Source organism: Ruditapes philippinarum, unplaced genomic scaffold, assembly GCF_026571515.1.
Source record: "Ruditapes philippinarum isolate M1 unplaced genomic scaffold, ASM2657151v2 ctg62_1_1_1_1, whole genome shotgun sequence".
NCBI lineage: Eukaryota > Metazoa > Mollusca > Bivalvia > Venerida > Veneridae > Ruditapes > Ruditapes philippinarum.
Genome location: NW_026865791.1, coordinates 298,852 through 321,163, shown reverse-complemented (window position 1 = coordinate 321,163; position 22,312 = coordinate 298,852). Strand labels below are relative to the sequence as shown.

Genomic DNA, 22,312 nt, shown 5'->3' with positions numbered 1-22,312 from the left:
CCCCGGCGGCTTAACATTCTCCAAAAGAGGGGGCTATTATTACAACATGATTTTTCCTAAATCCAAAAATCATTGAAAATACATTATTGTTAACAAGTGTTGGTAATAAAATGTGTGAAGATTTTAATGTTCATGTGATACATTTTTGTGTTTACTGTGAAATAAAATGGATTCTGAAGGATTTGAATAAAATTATGGATTTATTAAAGAGTTAATTCACCACTGATGAGCAGATTTTTTTCCATATCAAAAAGCCTGGGGGCTAAAAATTTAATAGGGGAGGGGCGTTTATTAGGAATTTTACGGTACTATTTTCAATTGGGGAATATGACTGAGTATTGGCTATAAAATAAGCCAAAAAAATCCCTGGTATTTTCCAACACTAGTATCACAGTTTTTGTTTGAATGATTAAAGAAAGCACCTAAATATTTTATTCTATTTATAGGATGAAGATTGCTTTAGTTTATCACCAACATGGAAACCTGCTCTTCCAAGTTTTAATCCAGATTTGTTTGATAACAAAGATGACATTTGCCCTTGTCCTGAACAATACAATCAGGTATAAACTCAAGAATTCTCTTGTAATTTATCCAAGTTGAAGGGACTTGCAAGAAATCAAACTGACACGTATATGAAATGTCTTCATTTTAATGAAAAAATAACAAGCCATTGATGTTAACTGTGGAAGTTAAACCAATTAATTTGGTGATTTTTGTTAGAAAAAAATGTTTGAAGTTATTTTTAACAAATTAATTTGAAATATGATAGAGTGAATTTTAATCGACAAGATTGTTTTGCCAGTTTACCTGACTCGGCTATTATGGACAATGCCATGTTTGATCTGGAAATCGTGAAAATTACCTACTCAGTATTGGTTTTCCAAGGGTTAGAATTAAAACCACATCTCTTTCAAAATAATAAAAGCTTGTCAATGATTGGTTGTTTGAAAGACCATGAAAAGGTGACTACCTATGGGTGGATATGAGATCCTTAGATGCAAAGCGTTATTTAGGAGCTGATTTTAATCAGATTGTTTACTTGAATTTTAGCTGTATAACATCAGAATGGTAATAATCTTATATCTTACATACAGTCTGCGGAATAAAAGAAGTAATTGTCTTTTTTTTTCTTGTAAAATTTAGCTGATTGATGTTTGTTGGAATAACGTGCCAACAGAGCGTCCAACATTTGCACATATCCGTGCAACTATTAAGAAGATCAACCCAAGTAAACAGAGCGCTGTTGACTTAATGATGGCGATGGTAGGTTGATTTATTTGTCATCATAGATTATTATATATTTTTGTCATTCGTGGCAACTGTTTATTGGAATTTTTTTATTACTATTATTATTTTAAGTAACACCAGCATTATTAAGGTCTTGTGGCAAATTTCCAGCATATCCAGTGGGGAAAGTTCTCAATTACACCTGCAATGTCCCCCCTGGGACTTCCTTATTTCAGGTACAAATCTAACTATTGACCTGTAAGCTTAGAGCTAATTTTCTCAAATGAAAGAATTTAAAGAGCCTCACAAGAGTTGAAACCCGGGACCTTTGAACTGTTTGGCATCTCATGCTGTCGGTGAAAAGATGTTTTTAGGTTTTGAAATAAATAAAAAAAGTTTTAACAATATAGGTAATATTACTAATTGTTACAGGTTATACAGATGTTAGACTTGTACTACCATTATTATAAGACTATAAAAGTATACTGGCTATCAGGCATAATCACAAAGTCAAAGATTTAATTTAATTCCATTAACATATATACATGTATATGTGCAAATTTGTGTATCTGGGCAATGTTATTCAGGAAGTTTAAGCCACTTTATTTTATAGATGGAGAAGTACTCGAAGCATTTGGAAGCCATTGTAGGAGAGAGAACAGCTGATCTAGTGGCTGAGAAGGCCAAGACAGATCGTCTTTTATACAGTTAGTGATCTTAGTTTTTAATATGATCACATTCATTTATTCTTATGTCTTAGTATTAAAAAAAAGTAACACCTCTTAGCATCATTTTGCTATTGAGTTAAACAAGAGGCACTCCAGTATGACTATTTTCTTAGGCTTTCAAAAATGCTTCTGTAATGCCTTATGAAGTTTTTCATCTTGATTCCAAGCCATTTATATACAGAAAGCAGTGATTTTTCTCAATTAATTGGGAAGAGGCCTTAGCAGCTTGATTTTTGGGAAAAAAATCGCAAAAATTGCTAATTTGGGAAGTAAAAAAGCAGATTTAAGTTCAGATTTTTTGGGAAAACTGGCCATGATTTTAAAGAAAATTTCAATTGGGAAGAGGCCTTTTATTGGAGTCTGTTATATAAGCAGGAAAATCACTGGAAAGTGTCAATGGAAACTCCGGTACAACTTACAATTTCATTTGTTTTAGTGATATTGATATTTGTTTATTATTCATACCATACTAAATTATTGTTACAGCATAAACAACCTATTTTTCTGTAAAACTTATTCCTATAGTGTTTCCAAATCCGCTGCTTGTGAACCTTAGATCTCATATTCTTCATTCTTAACTTTAACATTGCATTGAGTTTGAAAATTGTGTTGTTATATTTACAGTAAAACTTATATGCATTGAACTTAGATTAGTCGATTTTCTTGGTGTGAGGAAGTAAAATAAAAGTCCTGATTTTTTGCATTATAAATTCTAATTCATTTTCATTTTTTCAATAAAATTTTTATGACTATGCCCTAAAAGATGAGCTGTTTAAGGGAAATCTTTACAAAGTAAAAAAAAAATGAATAAATTGGGAATATTCAAATGTTGCATAAAAAAGTAAACAGACTCTATTTCATGAGAAAAATCTCTGACCGTTTGACATTCTAGAATTCTAATGTATTTGCAGGTATGTTGCCAAGGGCAGTTGCCGATGATCTCAGAATGGGAAAAACTATAGATGCCAAGTTCCATGACATCTGTACTATATATTTCAGGTACAGAATTTCATTCATTTTGTTTTGCATTTAAAGAGTAAAAAAATCAGTGACTGCTTTAGATTCTACTTTTATACAGGTGGACAAATGGAATTTTCCAACTTGCAAATATCTTAAGTTAATTCTCTCTTCTTAAGTTGTAATATAACACTCAAATGATTCTTAACATTGTAGTGATATTGTTGGTTTCACCACGATTTCTGGAAGAAGTGCCCCAATCCAGGTTGTCGGTCTGCTGAACAAGCTCTATGTTACCTTTGATGACATCATTGACAAATATGATGTGTATAAAGTGGAAACAATTGGAGATGCCTGTAAGTTTAATATTTAGTTTATAGCAATGCCTAATTTCATTACAACAATTGGTAGAATTTTGGGGCATGTATCTTTTGAGTCAGTGTGGAGAGGAACCTTGCAATGTTAGCATAAAAAGTAAAATTGTTCCATAAAATCTGAAGTGTTTTTATTGATTAATGTAAGGAAAAATAAATTATTTCTTAGAATAATCGGATAAATTTTTAATTTGTTAAATAGTGTAGTTATCTTTTTTGAAATGAGTATATGGCAGTATATGCAAGATTTTCAACATAATTCGACTCACCTGAACTTTGGAGTTTTAAATTGCATAAATTACAGTTATTAGATACTGTCTTTTTGTAACTTTTTTCTTTTACAAAAATGAAAATTTGTTGTTATTTCTAGACATGGTTGTGTCAGGAATTCCAATATTTACTGAACATCATGCAAGTGAAGTTGCTCAGATGTCTATTGACCTTGTCAGAGCTTGTGAAACCTTTGTTATTCCCCATATGCCAGAAGAACCTCTAAAGATTCGAGTTGGTTTACATACAGGTACATATAATAGTCTTTTCTCTTGCTAAATTTTATCAAGAATATGTTGTAATAATAAATTGTCATTAATTTTGATCATAGACAATGCTTCAATGAATTAATGAATAACTGTGTATAAGGAAGAAAGTCCCTTCATATCTTTTTAACCCCAAACTTGCTGATTTTCTTAAATCAGGGGTTTATTTAAGCGGACGCCCGCTTGCCCGCGTCGGGTAGAAATCGCTGCGGGCAAGTGAAATTTGAAAGCAAATTGCCCGGCGGGCAAGTGAATTTTCATTATGCCTTCTATTAGCTTTGATATCTTTTGCCGATAATACTTTTCTTTCCGTTCATATTACAGTCAAACAAGTGTATTTTTAACTGTTTCTGATTGTAGTTGGACTCCTATCAACCAATCAAATAACGTAAAAAAACTTTTTCCATTTTGCTTTATTTTCAAAATGGCGGGCGGCGCCGAAAGTTTTCCCATTTTTAAAAGAAAAAAGTCTACAGCAATTAAAGAAAAAGCCACGGCAAAGAAAACATCTGATTTTCTGAATAAATAGCATAAAATCACAAAAATTCAAAATGAGTTATGTCAATAAAGACTGACACATCTGCAAGGTTAAAAAAAGAACAGAAAAATCAGGCCGTAAAAATCTACTCCTTTGAATCCTTTAGCTATTTTTTCCTTCGTACGGTCATTCTTTAACAAACTGGCGTCGTCAACTCATTTGCAATAGGCCTATAGAATTTTTTTAAAATTCGTCACCAGTAATCTTTTTTACACAAATCTTGACGAAAAATCATAATAGTCTTGAACTGTTGTTAATTTATTTTCCTTTCTCCCCTACAGCAATGTTTACAAATATTCTAGATCTATTAATAAACAGAATAAAATAATCCATATAATGTCTAAAATCCTTTTTGGTAAATCACAGCATATTGTGTAACTATAAGTCATCTGAGGTCAATCTAGGTCATGCCTAATTTACGACCAAAACAGAAAAAAACCTCCCTAGGTGAAACATACAGCAAATGACGTATTTCGTCTGACAGTTCTTTGAACCAGTCAGTGCTCTGAACTGTATGATTACTGCATGCGGTGAGTCCCTTTGATGTGACATAGGTTAAAACTTCAAATAAATTTCAATACACACAGGGAGGATAGGAATCAGACAGATCAATTTAAATTGAGTATAACACATCCTGTCATGGACTTGGAGCAACTTGTTGTTTTTAAAAATGAAATAAATTTGAAAGGTACATAGCTAGTTTGGTAATGCAAACAAAGCAAACATATTTTTGATATTTTACATTGTTTGAAATCAACAATAAACATTTAAATCCTATCACAATTTTCAACAATCAATGTACTGTTTCCTTTTTAAAGTTGTAATAGGGAATAAATATTTTTAAGGTGATAGCATCTGAATGTTAATGTATTTTAAAAGGCACCTGGAATAGGGCCTAATTATTACCTGTAATTTTTATAAGCCTTAACAGATCACGACTATTGTTAATCTTCATTTTCATTTTACTATTTTGATGTCAGGAATCCCTGACATTTAGGAGTTTTTCTAAATTTAATCTCAGGGATTTCTATTGGATCCCTGGCAAAGACAGTTGTGTTGACAAGCAAAAAAACATATACAGTAGGGAATTTAGGACTATTTTACTATCTGAGGCATAAGTTGATAGGATCTGCAATAAATCTTATTTTTACCCATAATTTTTGCTTTGATTATTAACAATCTTCACATTTAAGATCGGGCAACCTGTTTTTCTTGGGGGCAAGTAGATTTTCAAAGTTACTTGCCCTTCGGGCAAGTGAAAGTCAAAACCTTAAGTAAACCCCTGTAAATGAATTTTTTCAGCATCCATTATTTAGCTCGTCTGTTTCGAAGAAAAAGTCCAGTTAATATGATCACTGTGTTGTCATTGTCAAAATTTTTATGTTAAGTCCATTATTTAAACATTTTAAAAGTTATAGACATAAATTTTTAAATACTTGCTTATAATGACAAGGTGAAGTTGTTAGGCAAGGGGCATAATTCTTAAATCCATATTTTTTTAGTTTACCCATTTTTTACTGAGAATTTTGTTAAATTTGGTTATTGCCAAGATTAACAGTGTATGTGGTGCTCTTGTTTAAACTGTCCATTATCAATTCATGGGATATGAAGATAACAATTTGAAGTTGGTCAGTCAGCAATAATAGAGTCTGGTCAAACTGTAGAGATGTTCAGTCTCACCCCTGAGGCCTGGCTCTATACATGTGTCGGAGACTTATAACTTTCAATTGTAGTAGGTTAAGTGCCTTTAATTATTTTAAGTATTATTGTTACAGGTCCAGCATGTGCTGGTGTTGTAGGTATTAAGATGCCTAGGTACTGTCTGTTTGGAGATACTGTTAATACTGCCAGTAGAATGGAGTCTAACAGTGAAGGTTTGTACAGAATAAAAAAAAACTTGATTTTTTTCTGTGTTTGTGTTTTCTGCACTTGCTTTTTTAACACTTTTTCTGAAATCTCATTTTAGCAGAGACTAATTGAAATTTCAGACATAAATGCATGCTTTAAGAAACTATTTGACTGGTACTGAGTTAAACAGATTTAAACCAGTATTTTTCCCTAAATATAAATACAGGCTGCATTGAAATTAAATCTAAGATAAGACATTTTATCATTGAATAAACGTTTTTCTAGACCTTTCTAAATTTTACTCTTGTAAACGATAAAACATATTTAAGATTAAGTATTTGGGTTGCCACATAGTTCTTTGATGTAAGATTATTTTGAATGAAACTTTGAATCATAAATTACAAATTGAATCATTTATGAAAATGCCTTATTTTATTATTATTTCACAGCTTATAAAATCCATATCAGTAATCCATGCTACAATGAGTTGATCAAGTATGGAAATAAGTTTAACATGGAAAAAAGAGGAACAATTGCTGTCAAGGTAACGTTGGGATTTCTGTTGTCACCAAAATTTTAATTACATAATAATAATAATGAATGATTTCTGTCCTTTACTAAAACGTGACTGATACAGAAAATTTAAATGACGATTGATAAATAGTAATTTAAAACAGGGTACTATATTAGTAATTATAATAAATTTCCTCCACTCCTTTTGTGAATAGTTTCAAGCTTGCATCTTATTTCGTAGATAAATTGTTGAATGTCTGGATAAGATAAAATGGGAAAAAGATAACCGCAAAATCCCGATTTAATGCCCCCACCCTAATTACCCCCATCCACCTCCCCCCCACCACCATATCATTCCATTTATGAAAATTATCTGTGAATCAAAACTTAAACACTTTAAAGTTGACTAAAACAGAGTGTAGTCTACTTGAAAACAGTATTAATGATAAAAACACTAAATGGTAAACAAAACATATTTACAGTACACGCACTATCGATATAGCTTTGTGCCTAGACAACTACACAGATCTGGAAGTGGGGCCTGTAATGACACATTGTAAATTAGGAAAGTAGCATTGATCAGATTGTCTGCAAGATCAAAGGTGTCAACTGCAAGCAGGATGATGATGTGTTTGTGGATTTTTTACATCGTTTGAAGAGAGAATTTTTTTTTTTTAATCTTTTTTTTTTTTATCATTATTGAAAAATGTTACGCCCCCCGAAAGCATTAAATCGGGATTTTACAGTTAATAGAATTTGGGGGAAATGATTTACATCAACTAGTTTTAGCCCCCTGATGGCTGATGAGTTGCCTTTAAGGTTGAGGCATCAGAATTGCAGCCACTGTTTATCCCTGTGTGATTGTAAGTGTCGACTAAATGAGTTCTAATTCCTGGAGTCTATGCATCTCTTGGCTCTAGTAGTTGAGATGGTTTTGACTTTTTGACCCCTGGTGTGGCTTTAAGTTTGCAAAACCTGAGGTCAGCCAAAATCATTTTTCCTGTTTCGGCGCCAAATGACTTAACTTGTGTTGGTGCTAAATAGTAAAAACAAACAAATAATTCTAGACATCATTTATAGAACAAGAACTGTCGGAGGACATACGCTCGACTATTCAAAAAGTTGTCACAAGGGTGTTTCATTGAGTATAATAATGCTTACCTATATGAATACATAAAATTGTCCGAAAAGGTACAAAGGCTTGTTATTAAGATGTTTTATCGAGTTAATCACTGCTTTATTATTATGAATGCATAAAAATGTTCCAAAAAAGGCACAAACCCTTCAGCAGTTATGGAGATACCAGCTTGCAAGCAAAAACTTGAACTTGAAATTCTAAGCCCAAAAAGGGGAATAAAATTTAATATGCAAAAAATCAAATTAGAGTTATGGGACTTGTGCCAATCATGTTTGATAATCACAGAGAACAACTGTGTGAAGTTTCAATCCATTCCCTTCTGTAGTTATGGAGATACCAGCTTACACGCAAAAACTTAACCAAGTATTTCTAAGTTGAAAAAGGGGCATAATTATGCAAAAAAGCAAATCAGAGTTATGGGACTTGTGCCAATCATGTAAGATAATCACAGAGAAAAAGTGTGTGAAGTTTCAATCCATTCCCTTCAGTAGTTATGGAGATACCAGCTTACACGCAAAAACTTAATCACAGGGACGCAGACACCGACAAATGCATTAGCTCGATTATTCTGCGAATAGTTGAGCTAAAAATTCAAGAAGTTTACTAGCAATACACCTGTTAAGTTCACCTGACCATGCAGTTTGAAGAAGGGGGAAAAAAAACATATTGTACAAAAACATTTATTGCTGTAAGTTATTTCAAACCAGACAACAGCTTTTAACCAAGGTGTTGATTATTGAATATTTCAGGGTAAAGGAGATATGTTGACATGGTGGCTGCATGGCTTAGAACCTTCTTATAAGGAACCTCCACCTGGGACTGAGGGCGGCATACATGCACCTGCGACTGAGGGCAGTAAACATGCATCTGCGACTGAGGTCGGTATACATGCACCTGCGTCTGAGGGCGGCATACGTGCATCTGGGAGTGATGCCAACAAACCAGGGAGTCAAGTGATAGCTGTACGAGAGTCCCAAACTAAACAAGATAATGCCTGAGAAGAATTTGTAGAAAGAAAGGACAATTGTGTACAGTATTGTTTTTTACTGACAGTACCTTATCAATTACACTTATTTATATGAAGTGTAATATTATTGTATTGTTTAAGAAATAAGATGTTGAACTTTTAGAAGTTTAGTTACCTGAAAGAATGAATGATATAAATGGATGAATTTCCAGTTTAAATTTGCATTGCCCAGTCACCTGGAGATTATAACATTGATATATTTTACCTTATCTAGAGGAAATGTTTTTGTAGCATTTTCTAGAAAATATTGATTAAATTGAAAATATTATCATTGCCCATTCTAGGAAATCTGAATTTCAGCTTATCTATAGAAATAATGGTTTAAAATTTCCCGACATGGGAAATGTTCATTTGTAATGCATTTGAATAAATAGTATAGAAATAGAGTAATTTTAATTCAACTTGAGTACACTACAATTCAAAATAGAATTACACAGATTGTAATTTACAGAATTATACAGAATTACTTTTTGGACCTCCAAAGAACAAAAAAAATCACTTTTTACTGCTTTCTTAACAAAGAATCCAATAATATATTACATTGTGTTAAAAACACTCCATTCTAAGTCCAGATCAGGGCAGTAACTAATATTTATTTTCAAAAGAGATTGATTCATGCTTATATACAAGAATTCAAGAAGAAATACACCAGGCAGCTAAAATGATGAGTTTAATGTATTTAAAAGTTTGTTCAATGAAATAAGGAAAAATATAATGTATTTAAGTTTGTTCAATGAAATAAGGAAAAATGTTGTGAAGTTTGATTAAGTATGTACATTTCTAGTGAGAAAGAGTGAGTGTGTGTATTAAACTGTTTGAAAATTGTTTTTGCATAGTTTGAAGTTAAATGTAAAGCAAAGTTGTATCATGAATATTTTATGAAAAGTAATGAAATGAGTTATGAAAATTTAGAATTGTGTGTTTACTTCTTAAAGTTTACAATTGTGTTTGCTTGATATGTCATATAACAGGCATTGGTATGTTTAACCAGACAGGCATTGGTATGTTTAACCAGACAGGAATTTGTATGTTTAACCAGACAAGAATTTGTATGTTTAACCAGACAGGAATTTGTATGTTTAACCAGACAGGAATTTGTATGTTTAACCAGACAAGAATTTGTATGTTTAACCAGACAGGAATTTGTATGTTTAACCAGACAAGAATTTGTATGTTTAACCAGACAAGAATTTGTATGTTTAACCAGACAAGAATTTGTATGTTTAACTAGAAAGGAATTTGTATGTTTAACCAGACAAGAATTTGTATCTTGTACCAGACAGGAATTTGTATGTTTAACTAGACAGGAAAATGTATGTTTAACCAGACAAGAATTTGTATGTTTAACCAGACAAGAATTTGTATGTTTAACCAGACAAGAATTTGTATGTTTAACCAGACAAGAATTTGTATGTTTAACCAGACAAGAATTTGTATGTTTAACCAGACAAGAATTTGTATGTTAAACCAGACAAGAATTTGTATGTTTTGACCAGACAGGCATTTGTATGTTAAACCAGACAAGAATTTGTATGTTTAACTAGACAAGAATTTGTATGTTAAACCAGACAAGAATTTGTATGTTAAACCAGACAAGGATTTGTATGTTTTAACCAGACAGGCATTTGTATGTTTAAACCAGACAGGAATTTGTATGTTAAACCAGACAGGAATATGTATGTTTAACCATACAGGAATATGTATGTTTAACCATACAAGAATTTGTATCTTGTACCAGACAGGAATTTGTATGTTTAACCAGACAGGAATTTGTATGTTTAACCAGACAGGCATTTGTATCTTGAACCAGACAAGAATTTGTATGTTTAACCAGTCCGGCATTTGTATCTTTAACCAGACAGGAGTTTTAGATGTTTAACCAGACAGGCATTTTGTATCATATTTGTAATGTGTTCAAGATAATATTAAATTAATTTTATGCCAGCCAGTGCATGCGTTAACTTGTTCACATTAGTAATAGTCTGATGTCTTTGCCAAACAGATGCTTGTGTACATTTTATGACAGCTGCCATTTTAGAAAGTCATATATAACAAGGATATAAAAGCAGTCCCAATCAGTAGCACTTGCTTTTTTAACACTATGACATCATACAAAATGTTCAGACTTTATTATTTAACCATTGTAAGTTTCAAGACAAATTTTGGTGGAAATGCACTATTTCATTGTAAATGGACACAATTTTAATGTTGTTTTTATTGTACAAGGAAAGAGAATTTATAGCTTTAACAATTTGCAATATGCTAGCCATATATGTTATGTCTTGAAATATAGAAGTTACATCAATTTAGTACAAATGATATCATGACAAAATGCATACTGTTCCTAATTTATTAGTGTCACTGTCTAGAATCAGTTTGTCAGAGATTAATATAAAATAATGCTTTATTTTTCAAAACATATTCATGCAAATAACCTTGTTCTGTATATGACATATATCATTAGTAATGTAAATAATACACTTTGGAACAAAAACAATTGTTGGTATTTATTAACACCTCTATCCCTCCCCCACAAACCCAAGGAAATTCACTCCTTTCAAGTTCGCAGATTTCTTAGAATTAAAGTTTTTGCTACAGTGGAAACCTAAGCACATAAATACCATTTGATGCTATAATTAAATTTGCTAATGCACTATAGCATTGTTCTAACAAATCTTGTGGTTTTTTCTTCAATTCTATAATAGTTTCGATTTTGACATGAAGACCTTCTGAAATATGAGCAAGCATAAATCATATAATTTTCATCCTGAATTTTATCATATATATTTCTGTCTAAAATACAAGGATGTACAAAAAAGGCAATTTTGCTGTGCTTGTGAACATTTACCCACTTTAAAATGGAATCAAATGCCAAAAATTATAGGTAAGCAACTTCTGCACTTTCCATCCGCTTATTTAGAGCTATTTTGTGAAAAGGGAAGACGGACTCTGAGAAATTACCAAATGAAGAATTTTAATTTGGTTTTATACGATATAATAAATCAGTTACTGTATAATGAACATTTTGGTGAATGTCCAAGCTAATGTGATGGCCACCGATGCTGAGGTGAATATCACACGAGGCTGAGCAAGGTACATAGACTTTAATATCCACCAAATTCTTCATTAAGTTATTGGATACTATAGTTCTATAAGAATTTAACCCCTTCATTTTGAAACTGAAGAAAAGGGCTATTTAATGCTAGGATAAATAAGACAGAACAACCTTTTTTTTCCATCAAGTTTTTATTTATAAAAGACAATATTTTCAAAAAACTTTACCATACAAAATACTGTGTTTAAACCTATCATGTAATGATGATAATTAAAATAATTTATTACGCTTGGTGATTTCTATTGATTTTGTGAAATATAAAACAGATATTTCACTGAAATAGTAAATTCATCAATTTGATATTTTTCACTGATTTGAATTTAAGCCCCTTAAGTTGTTTCAGTGATATACCAACATGCACAGTACTGGGAACCAACTTAATGATGTGACGTCACATTGTATTATTATTTGGCGCGCTTTTCATTTATTATTAGGTTAAAATGTCTTTTTAAACATTTCTTTGCATTTAATAAAAAGAAATTTGTTTAGTTTAGTGTAAGATCAAAATATATTTCACCGCGTAAACACCAAAAGTTAATATTTCACTCGTGAATATATACAATGTACTTTTTGGTGCTCACTGGGTGAAATCTATTCCGTTGTTACACTGAACTAAACAAATATCCTCTATTTTATTACACCAAACTGACAAAGCCTCGTAAAAATTTTACAAAATTTGAAAGTTTGTTTCAAATGAGGCCAAGAATAACTTGTAAAATATATCAGTTACTTAACAGCTTAAAATTTTGAAATTACAAATTTCTTCAAACAGAACAAATGTGACTCTAATATAAAATTCAAACAGTAAAGCTTAATATTTGCCTTATTTCTCATTTTATGAAATTTTACATCATGTAATTCTTCTAAAAGTACAATTAATGAAACTTCAATTTATATTCATGCTGGAGTTTACTTGATCCTTTAAATGATCTTTAAATAAATCTTGATTCTGCTAAACACAGGAAAGTTCTGATGACAATTCATATGCGTATATGTAGATGTCTTTTTCTACTAAAGATTACATTATGGTCTTAGTGGGGCCATTCCAAGCTTGGCTCTAAGTTCATTGGCCTCTTGTATTTCTAAATCTTCCTTTGATGATGTGTGACGTGAATCACGTGACCCATGATCCCTGTGACGGTCACGATGTCTGTCCTTGTGCCTGTCATCACCACGATCTTTATCACGATGATCTTTACTACTTTTATGACTGCGATGCTTTCTGAAAAAAAAATCATGAATAATTATTCATTTATTGTAAGACTAAGAGATTTCTTCACATAATTACACAATAAATATTGAATTTCAATTTGTATGTATATTCCAAAAATTGTGTCGGAGACAATTATGATCAGAAATTGGTAGTTGGATTGTACCATATAGATGTAGACTTACAAGTCATTTATTAATCTCATCATGCCCCCCCCCCCTTTCCTACCAACTTAGCTCAATACAAAGCATTTTATTAGTAATCAGGAATCACGGTCAAGAAGAAATTTCTATGTGATCACTGATTTTCAACATTGAGTCTACCAGTCATTTGCTTTGCACCACTGATTCAGAAATCATGTGAGATGACTAGTAGTAGTCAGCCAATTGTGATGATATGGATAATTACTGGTTACTCATCCAGGAAAGGAAAGCCAGCTAAAAACTATTTGGTTAAAACTTAAAAAACAGTTATTTCAGGTTACACTTCCAGATAGTAATTCAATTTACTAAATAATTCATAGATCTGTTTGAAACAATTTTCAATGGTTTTACTGCCAAAGCCTTGCATATCTAATGAAAATGAAAGCGTACATGTCATTAAAAATATGCAAATGATTATAAAATTTTGGAATGCAAGTGCAATTTTTACAAGCTCGGTTTAACATTTGCTGTTTAAGTCCCAGACATTAACAATGAGAAGTTATTATTTCAGATGAGGCAACCCTCAAACAAATGATAGCATTGTACAAACCTGTCCTCATCTTTATATCTTTTATCTGAAAAAGAAAGAAATATTTTCATATACACAATACCCATATCTAAATGAAATTCTGTCACGGTAAAACCTATGATATAATATAAATTTTCATAATTATTTGTGGACAGTCTCTTTCCTACATTACTGATTTGAAACAATCAAAATCTACTAAAATTTTAAACATGTAAAGTACTTTAAGTCTATAATATATGTAGCATACATATCAGAAGGTTTGAGAATTTGTTACGTAAAAGATGTTGTTTTTTTTACCTCTCAAGCACGATTCTCTACATGTGATCTGTTAATCTTATCTAGATGTAGGAAAAATGTGTTATTCCCCCTGGATTATAATGTATGCCTACGGAAATGAGAATTGTTACGCAGCAACATTTTATCTGAAATTAAAATGAAAACTTACCACTTTTTCTATCTTTATCTGATCTGTCTTTTGATCTGGATCTTTTTCTTGTTCTATCTCTGAAATTAAAGTACGATATAAATTATTTTAAAATCAAACTGTGTGAAATAAATTACTGGTAGTTCTCTTTAAGTATGAAGCCTGCAGAAATTCCCTGAATAATTTTATTAACACAACTTCAGAAGACATTACAAATTAGAGAAATTACTTGAATAAGTCTTGATGATTTGAAACTGATGTATTGACGTCTTCAGGGCGCTAGTTTGAAACAGTAATTCACCAACAAACTTAACATATGTAGTTGTAGTGTACCAGCTCTAACATATAACTGAAAACTTCAAAGTGAGATATCAAAAGTTAGTGGCAAGTCCTTTTTTATAGGTGCATATACAGTAGAACTTCTATGAGTCGAACTTCGATTAGTCGATTTTCTCGATGTGTCGAATAAAAATGAAAGTCCCGACTTTCCCCCCTATATATTCCTTATAAAAACCTATTTATGAGTTGAAATTTTATGTGTCGAATTTTTCGATGTGTCGAGGTTTTTTCGTGGTCCGTATAAAGTAAATCTAGTGCAATTTACCACAAATAAGTCGAAGTCGTTGGATTGTTTTGACACCTTTGACCTCGAGACATTTTTCACACCTTATCTGGCTGCGAAGACGATTTCCAATCAACTTGTGTGATAGGTGTTAATAACACAGCCGTGTGTTCAAACAGCCTTTGTTTGAGATAAAATGTGTGATAAAATGCTTTAATCGTAACTATTTAATTGCCGTAGTGGTATTTGAAAGTAAACAGTAAGAACTACTTCACTACTTTCATTTGAAAACATCCTTGACCCGGTGTCGCGTGAGAATAACACGCGAAATATTTACTATAAGCTGGTTTAGTTATCGCCCTTTCGTAATCATACGCCTTTTGTAACTCTTTGGGTAGTCGTGAAAAACGTAATTTGACATGCTATATTTATCATTGTAAAATTTAAAGATAAGATTAATGATGGAAAAACATGAAATATGTTTCGTTATAGAGCTTATAATTAGGACTAGTCACGGGTCGAAATTTTGTCAGGAATTGAGAGCGATTCATGAGTCGAAGTCCCGATGTGTCGAAGTTTTTACGCAAGTCCCTTCAACTTCGACTTACCGAAGTTCTACTGTATAATAATATGAGATATAAATTAGATATTGTACCTATGGTGTGGTGAACTGCCTCTACCAGACTTTGGTGACGGACTTCGTGCAGGCTTGTCATTCCCTCGGTAGCTGGAGCGTTTCTTCTCTGCCTCTTTATAAATATCCTGTTATAAATAACACAAATCAATTAAATACATGACAATGTATAATAGTATTATACCGGGCGGGTGATCATGTGACATTTGTTTACGGGAATATTGGGTCACTGCTAACAGCCAGTTCATGAATTACACTATATTTGCTTTCATTTTTTGTATTTTTCAATACCTAAATAGTAAAAAAATACTATGTTCTCGGCAATTATTTTCTGATTCCAAAACAATGTACAAATTTTTCCAATGTAGCCCTTGTACTTTTCCATGATATGCTTACAGAAACTGTGACACATTGAATGTTACCGCATGTTTTCATTAAAATATTGTCGCACAGAAAAATATCTGCAAGCATAACAGACAAAGTAATAGAGCTAAAATAGAAAGTTATATACCACTGGAATCGGTAAGTACTTGCCTGGAATATGGTAGCTAAATGTGGAGTGATCATATGATTGCTAGAACAGAAAAACATCCATCTTCTCCTCTATACCATACATGTATATCTATAAGCATCTTGGTAAGACAACCAACATTCAATAACCCTTCATCACTAATACAGAACTCAACAACCATTCCATTATCCAGACCTTCAGGTCAACAAATACTAGGAGCTGTATGAAGACAGTGATCTTTTGCACAATAAAATGGCAATTGTGAATTTGATGTAAAAAATTAAACAAAACTAAATGCCAAAAAACAGTAATCATTTACCATTATATCTTCTTCATCCGAGGTCTCCATGTCCTCGAGGTCCTCATCAAGGGCACTAACTCTTGAGTCCAGTAGATTACCCTCCTCTAACACATTACGTTTCTGTCAAAAACAAATATAAATATATAATATATGTACTTGAAATATCCTTGCTTTGAATCATGCATCATCAATTGCTTACAGTTTTGATTTCTCAACCATATATGGTATGGTTAAAGCATCCTCCTGTATGGGACATACATGAAAATCTTTTTTCCCAAAATAAAGAGTAAAAAATCAGAATTAGGCTTTCAAAGCCAAATTTTCCCATCTCACAACAGAATGAGACCCTTTCCAAATGGACAAAAAACTAGAACTGTATCTATAGGACATGGCTGCCCCTCCCCCTTTCCACTGTTATGTCGGATGTCAGTCTACATATAACAGCTTACCCTGGCAAATCTATATGACCCCAACACCTAAGTGGGGGTGTGAAAACAAACACTGGATGGTAACAATACACACCTGTATTCTAGGTAAAATAATGTCACAGGAACGTTCCTCCCTCAACAACTCATCAATGTATTCATCCATATGTACCAGTTCAAAAGCTAGATTTTAAAAGAGAAATACAAATTACATCATAACTATTGTATTTTGGTTTTGATTTAACTCACACTTACACAGTAAACATCATATGACGCAATTTTCAAGCTTCACTGGTGGAGGAAGACCTCCGGTGCCACTCCCATGATTTATGTCAGACACAAGTGGGCACCACAGTTGAACCACTAACAATCCTCAAGCTAGCTGAATAGCTTCCTCACTTGATAGAATCAGGGATTGGATTCAAACCCATAGCCCTGAGGGACAAGAAGTTTATAGTCAATGACCTGAACACCTCGGCCATGGACGCCCCTTCAATGATTCTTCTGTTTACTACTCAATTGAACTGTAACATCAAACTTTAAACTCCTTAAACTACAAATGAACCATTTCTGAAGTCATGGCAAGTTCTTTATACACATATATATATCGTAAGTAAACGTTAATGAGGGGAAAATAAAGAAAATAACCATCTTACTGCCATCTCTTTGCTGTCTTTTCAATTTTCTGTAGTCAAGATACAAAGGTTCCAGATATTTATAGCAGTCTATGGAAGTACCTGTCAGTCTCATGTATAGAGATCCCAGTGCTCTTACATATCTGTAATGTAAGATCAAATCTATATAGTTTTACATGTATAGTATGAATCTGCATTTACTGATAATAAATCTTACTTCAAGCTGACCCAAAATGTTCATAAAATAACCAACTATCTATAATTTGCATGTCTATTCTTATTACTGTATACAGTAATATTGAACACTTCAGAATCTGTTCCTCGAATCAACCAGTACTAAGCAATGAGTGTAAAGTTTCTTGCTCAAAGACACAACAGCTTTACCCTGACAGGGTTTGACCCCCTGCAGCTAGCATACTTAGGATACTTATCTGATGATTTAAGCACTTGGCCATGTCCTTACTTTGTTTATATTAAGATCCAATATAAAGAAGTCATAAATCTTTTGTTGAGCTTCTTTATTCATAAAATTACTAATTTCTTAAACATTTTTCAAAGAGCTCAGTATTCAAATTCCATTAATTTATCTCAACTCAACATCTCAGTTGACACAGAGTCTGAGTTCATATACTTAATGAGAAAAATGGACTTACTTGAAGTCTTCATTTCTGATAAACTCTACAATGATATCTTTCTCTGGCTGGATCTGCAACATCTTAAGAAGCAAACAGAGAAATGGCGCTGGTTTTACATTACCCCCATATACACCACCAACATATTTCAGACCCATTGCTTTGTCAACAAGGAGCTCCGCTGAAAGAATAGACAAAACATACAATTCATTAACTTTAAACCCTAAAGCATATATCTCATTATTGAAGTTCAAGAGAAGACACATGGCTTTACTTAAATTTTATAAATATGTTATTGAATTTTACAAATCAGTTCTCTTCTATCATCAATCATGCATTACCAATACAATGTATGTTAAACAGGGTGTTTGTTTGATTCGAGACCTTGGGTCTTGACCCGTGAAAATTCTGAAATGTATTTGTTTGACCCGTCAGAAAATCAGCTCATGTGTCATTTTTGACCCATGATAATTTCCGATGGATGCATGGAAACTTTACTGTTTGGCCATCAATAAGTGCTGATGCAAGAATTTTGCATCAACAAAGCAATTAGCCCCACCTTCAGGTACATTAGCCGTGATGAATTATCTGCATAAAAGCGGTTTAAGCCAATTACTGATGGGTACACTCGCGGTTTTCATCTGCCACTTATCAATATACACAGCATATGATGTGTACAGCATGATAATTTTCATTAATTGGTAAACAATAGTAAATTAGTAATCATGTACACATGCCGATTTGTCACACTTACGTATGAAGATTGAACTGCAGAAATTGTAATTTTACCTAACCAGTTAGTAGGAATGGATGTTTCAAGTATTTTTCTTTTGCAGGTGGCTAAACTATGCCTACTGTTATTGTTAATTAGCGATGCCTTTCTTTAAAAAAAAATTTAACATCTTTTATTTTCCGCCATTTAAAACAGAAAACAATTTTTTGATCAAAAATTCATGCAACTGTTTTGGCATGGAGCTAAATATAGATGGAGAAGCAATTGTGACGTCACCCAGTTAAATTCAGTATCGGCAAAATTGTATTCATGCAAGTTATCATACATATATCATTATTTATTCGATCCATGTGCTTAATTAGAAAAAAATCATTTTTCATACAAATAAAACAACAAATCATAATCATGATTGAGGCACAAAATAATGTAATTACGCATGTTCGACTTCCATATAATTTTGAAAAGTGCCGTACGGCTAGACAATACAGTGAGTCCTTGCTAGTCATACGTGACTCACGTACAGCTAGAACTTTTGGCTAGCCGTACTTCCTTTGATTTACAAGCGCAAGTTTGATCTTATCAAGGGGCCGTCTTTAATGGGCTGGTAAAATTGTGTAAGTGAAAAATGCTAAAGTGTAAAAATTCAAGAATTTTTAAACAAATTTGGGCATGAACATTTTCCCGGGAGCCTGTTTAAAAAAATTTGATCTATCATGATTTTTTCCCTTTTTTTTTACCCGAAAAAAGGCTTTTTCCCTACTAAAAAAAGGAAAATTTTTCCCCAAAAAAAACTAAATTTTTCCCCTGTAATGCCCTGTGCATTTCTTCCCCAAAACCCATTACTTAAAATCTGACAATTATAATCACCTAAAGAAGAAAGTTTCCCTATGGTTTTCTGCAAAGTCCCATGCATTAAAATTAAAAATTAAAAATTTAAAAATTTTAAACAAAATTTTGGTGGTTAAAAATTCCCAAATTTCCAGTTTTTGGGAAAATGTTTCCCCCCCTTTTCTTTTTAAATCAGGGCAAAATTTTCCCCTTCAGAAAGCCACAGGTTGTTTTGAAAATTGGAAAAAAAATCACTGTCTATAGGAAGCCAAAAGTTCTAGGCACACGTGAGTCACGTAAGACTAGCCAGGACTCACTGTATTGTCTAGTAGCCGTACTGTACGGCACTTTTCAAAATTAAAAGGAAGTCGAACATGTATATATGTTATTTTTTGCCTCATGATTATGATTTGTTGTTTTATTTTTTATGAATTTTTGTTAATTAAGCACATATGGATCGAATAAATAATGATCAGAGTGGAATAAATAAAAAGGACATTGAAAAAAAAATATCCGAATTTATTACGTCCGATTTTATGTTATATACAACATTAAACAACTTAATGTAAAAAACCTGAAAGTGCAAAGCAGTCCTCCTTCCAGTATCTACATTCATATATCCTCGTACGTATAATCTTTTCGATTAGATACTGTGGATTTGTCCCTTTTATTGAATGAGCGTCTTTTACAGTTCTATTCGCCATGATTTTTGTTGTTGTTGTTGTTGTTGTTGTTGTGGAGTTGTTGTTGTAATAGGTTTAACGCCACTAATTTTGAGTTAACTTCCTGCAACATAAAGTTATTGTGTTCTACTTAAAGCTTGGGAGCACTTAAATTAGAATTTGTACGCAACAAAATTCATGTGTTATAATCCTAATCATAACCCTCTAGCCCTAAAAACGACACTAACCCTAATCCATAGCCCTAACCATTAATCGTAACCCTAGAACTAATCTGAGTGATGTTAAACTGATATATACATACTGAAGAGATACAATGTAATTGTGTGTAAAAATTTTAAAATAGCTGTGGACATATTCTAAAGTCTAGCCAAAACTTAAACATGTCTTAGTAATTATTCACAACCATAAAATCCAAAGTATACTGTAAAGGCTACAATATTAGAAGGTAACAGCTGAATTTCAATTAAATGATCGTATCAAAAGTATATTCTTCTTTCCATTAAAGTACTGGGCCCATTCTAAATTAAGCACCAACATACCTGATGCCTTTATAGAGTGTTTGCTATAAAGCCAGCCTTTTTCTATAGATCTATTGTTCGCTTTAACGTGCGTTCAGATGCCTGGATCGGATGTGGCTGCTGCGACCTTGGAAAACATATCAAGGTCATTCTGTCATCGATAGACATTGAGATTGATCTGTATGTATTTTGATCTGTTCTTTAAATCTTCACATTGTGCAACACATGTCCGTGCATGTGTATGGTACCAGAAGCATTAGGGCATATAGTTTCTGGTATTTAAGGCAGTAGTTTAAAAAAATGATGTAAGATAACAATTAGATTTGACGAAGATTTTTGTAGTAATTTTGCAACCTGTATGTGGGGACACATATGTACCAATATCTATCTACATGTATCTATATATATTGCAACAACCTTTCGAGTATTATGTGCAAACTGTATGTAATAGTATGTTATATTAAGCAACAAAACTTGTATGTGGAAATATCATGGCCTGGGGCGACATCGGGGGTCTTTCTTTACAGAGAGTAGGGAAAACTCAAGACTTTTGCTATCTACGGTCGGTCACGGTTATACATAAACCGAATATACTATCTTTATATGAAACAGAGCACACTTTTTTGCATTAGCTGAGATATCGCACTGTGCATTATTACCAGTAAAGCATATACTGGCATATATAACAGCTGAGAAACATCAAAGCGTTAAATACTAGTACATGTATATGAAAGGGGCCATCGCATTTATTATTTTATGAGCAGGACAATACAGGCTTCTGTGGATAAAAAAGAAAAACCAGAACTAGACTGTCATTAAACAGGCATTATAATGTTTTTTATGTAATTTATAACTATAACTGTTTGTGTTGAGAATGAAAGCATTGTACTTTTGACTGTTTATGATTTTGCTACTTTTTTACAAATTAATCATGGGTATTTAACTGGAACATATCCTGAACAAAAAACAAAACAAAAAAAGAGGAACTTCCCCTGTGTTTAAGCAGAGATGTGGTGTTATTTAAAGAAATCAAAATGTCAGATGAGCTGCGATATGTGTCCGATAAAACAATTTTTAACCCAATTTTAAATCGTTTTGCAGGAGAAACCCGCTGAACGCGATTTTCAGGTGCGTGCACGGACCAGTAGATCCTTGTATATGTTATGAAACCTTTCAGTGTAATTTTATAGACTTTCATAGCATTAAGAAAAAGAATTAAGAAAGAATAAAAAAATCATTTTCTTTATTTTTGATATGCCTATAATACCGCAAAATTAAAGTGCAATTGGGATTCTTAATTAATGCTGGTACAAATGTATGACGATGAATGCCGTCGCTGTGAATATTGGATGTTCCGCTCGTGCCATCCGACACCTAAGGCAACGTTTCAAGCAACAAGGCGTCACGTAGTGGGCGTCCACGCCAACATTTGGGATTTATGTGCTTTTTCTTTGATCTTAGTAACCAGAAAAATTACCACATA

General features: G+C 32.5%; 2 protein-coding genes across 2 annotated transcripts in view; one reads left to right on the top strand and one right to left on the bottom strand.

The window, feature by feature from the left end:
* Positions 1-11,383, top strand: part of LOC132730354 (atrial natriuretic peptide receptor 1-like) — a 42,683-nt gene extending 31,300 nt beyond the window's left edge. Inside the window, exons 10-18 of the mRNA XM_060716264.1 lie at positions 447-560; positions 1,144-1,263; positions 1,841-1,934; positions 2,867-2,954; positions 3,129-3,268; positions 3,657-3,806; positions 6,136-6,234; positions 6,658-6,752; positions 8,609-11,383. Coding sequence (XP_060572247.1) covers positions 447-560; positions 1,144-1,263; positions 1,841-1,934; positions 2,867-2,954; positions 3,129-3,268; positions 3,657-3,806; positions 6,136-6,234; positions 6,658-6,752; positions 8,609-8,857 — 1,149 coding nt within the window. The 3' untranslated portion in view covers positions 8,858-11,383. The remainder of the gene's footprint in view (positions 1-446; positions 561-1,143; positions 1,264-1,840; positions 1,935-2,866; positions 2,955-3,128; positions 3,269-3,656; positions 3,807-6,135; positions 6,235-6,657; positions 6,753-8,608) is intronic.
* Positions 11,384-12,922: 1,539 nt separating this feature from the next.
* Positions 12,923-20,359, bottom strand: LOC132730349 (pre-mRNA-splicing factor 38A-like). Its single transcript, XM_060716256.1, has 9 exons — positions 20,203-20,359; positions 18,089-18,248; positions 17,457-17,578; positions 16,898-16,983; positions 16,394-16,495; positions 15,585-15,691; positions 14,389-14,447; positions 13,965-13,989; positions 12,923-13,223 (listed from the first exon to the last, which is right to left on the bottom strand). Exons 1-9 carry the CDS (start codon positions 20,330-20,332, stop codon positions 13,025-13,027), a joined length of 990 nt encoding a protein of 329 aa, XP_060572239.1. The 5' UTR covers positions 20,333-20,359; the 3' UTR covers positions 12,923-13,024.
* Between the last annotated feature and the right edge of the window lie 1,953 nt (positions 20,360-22,312).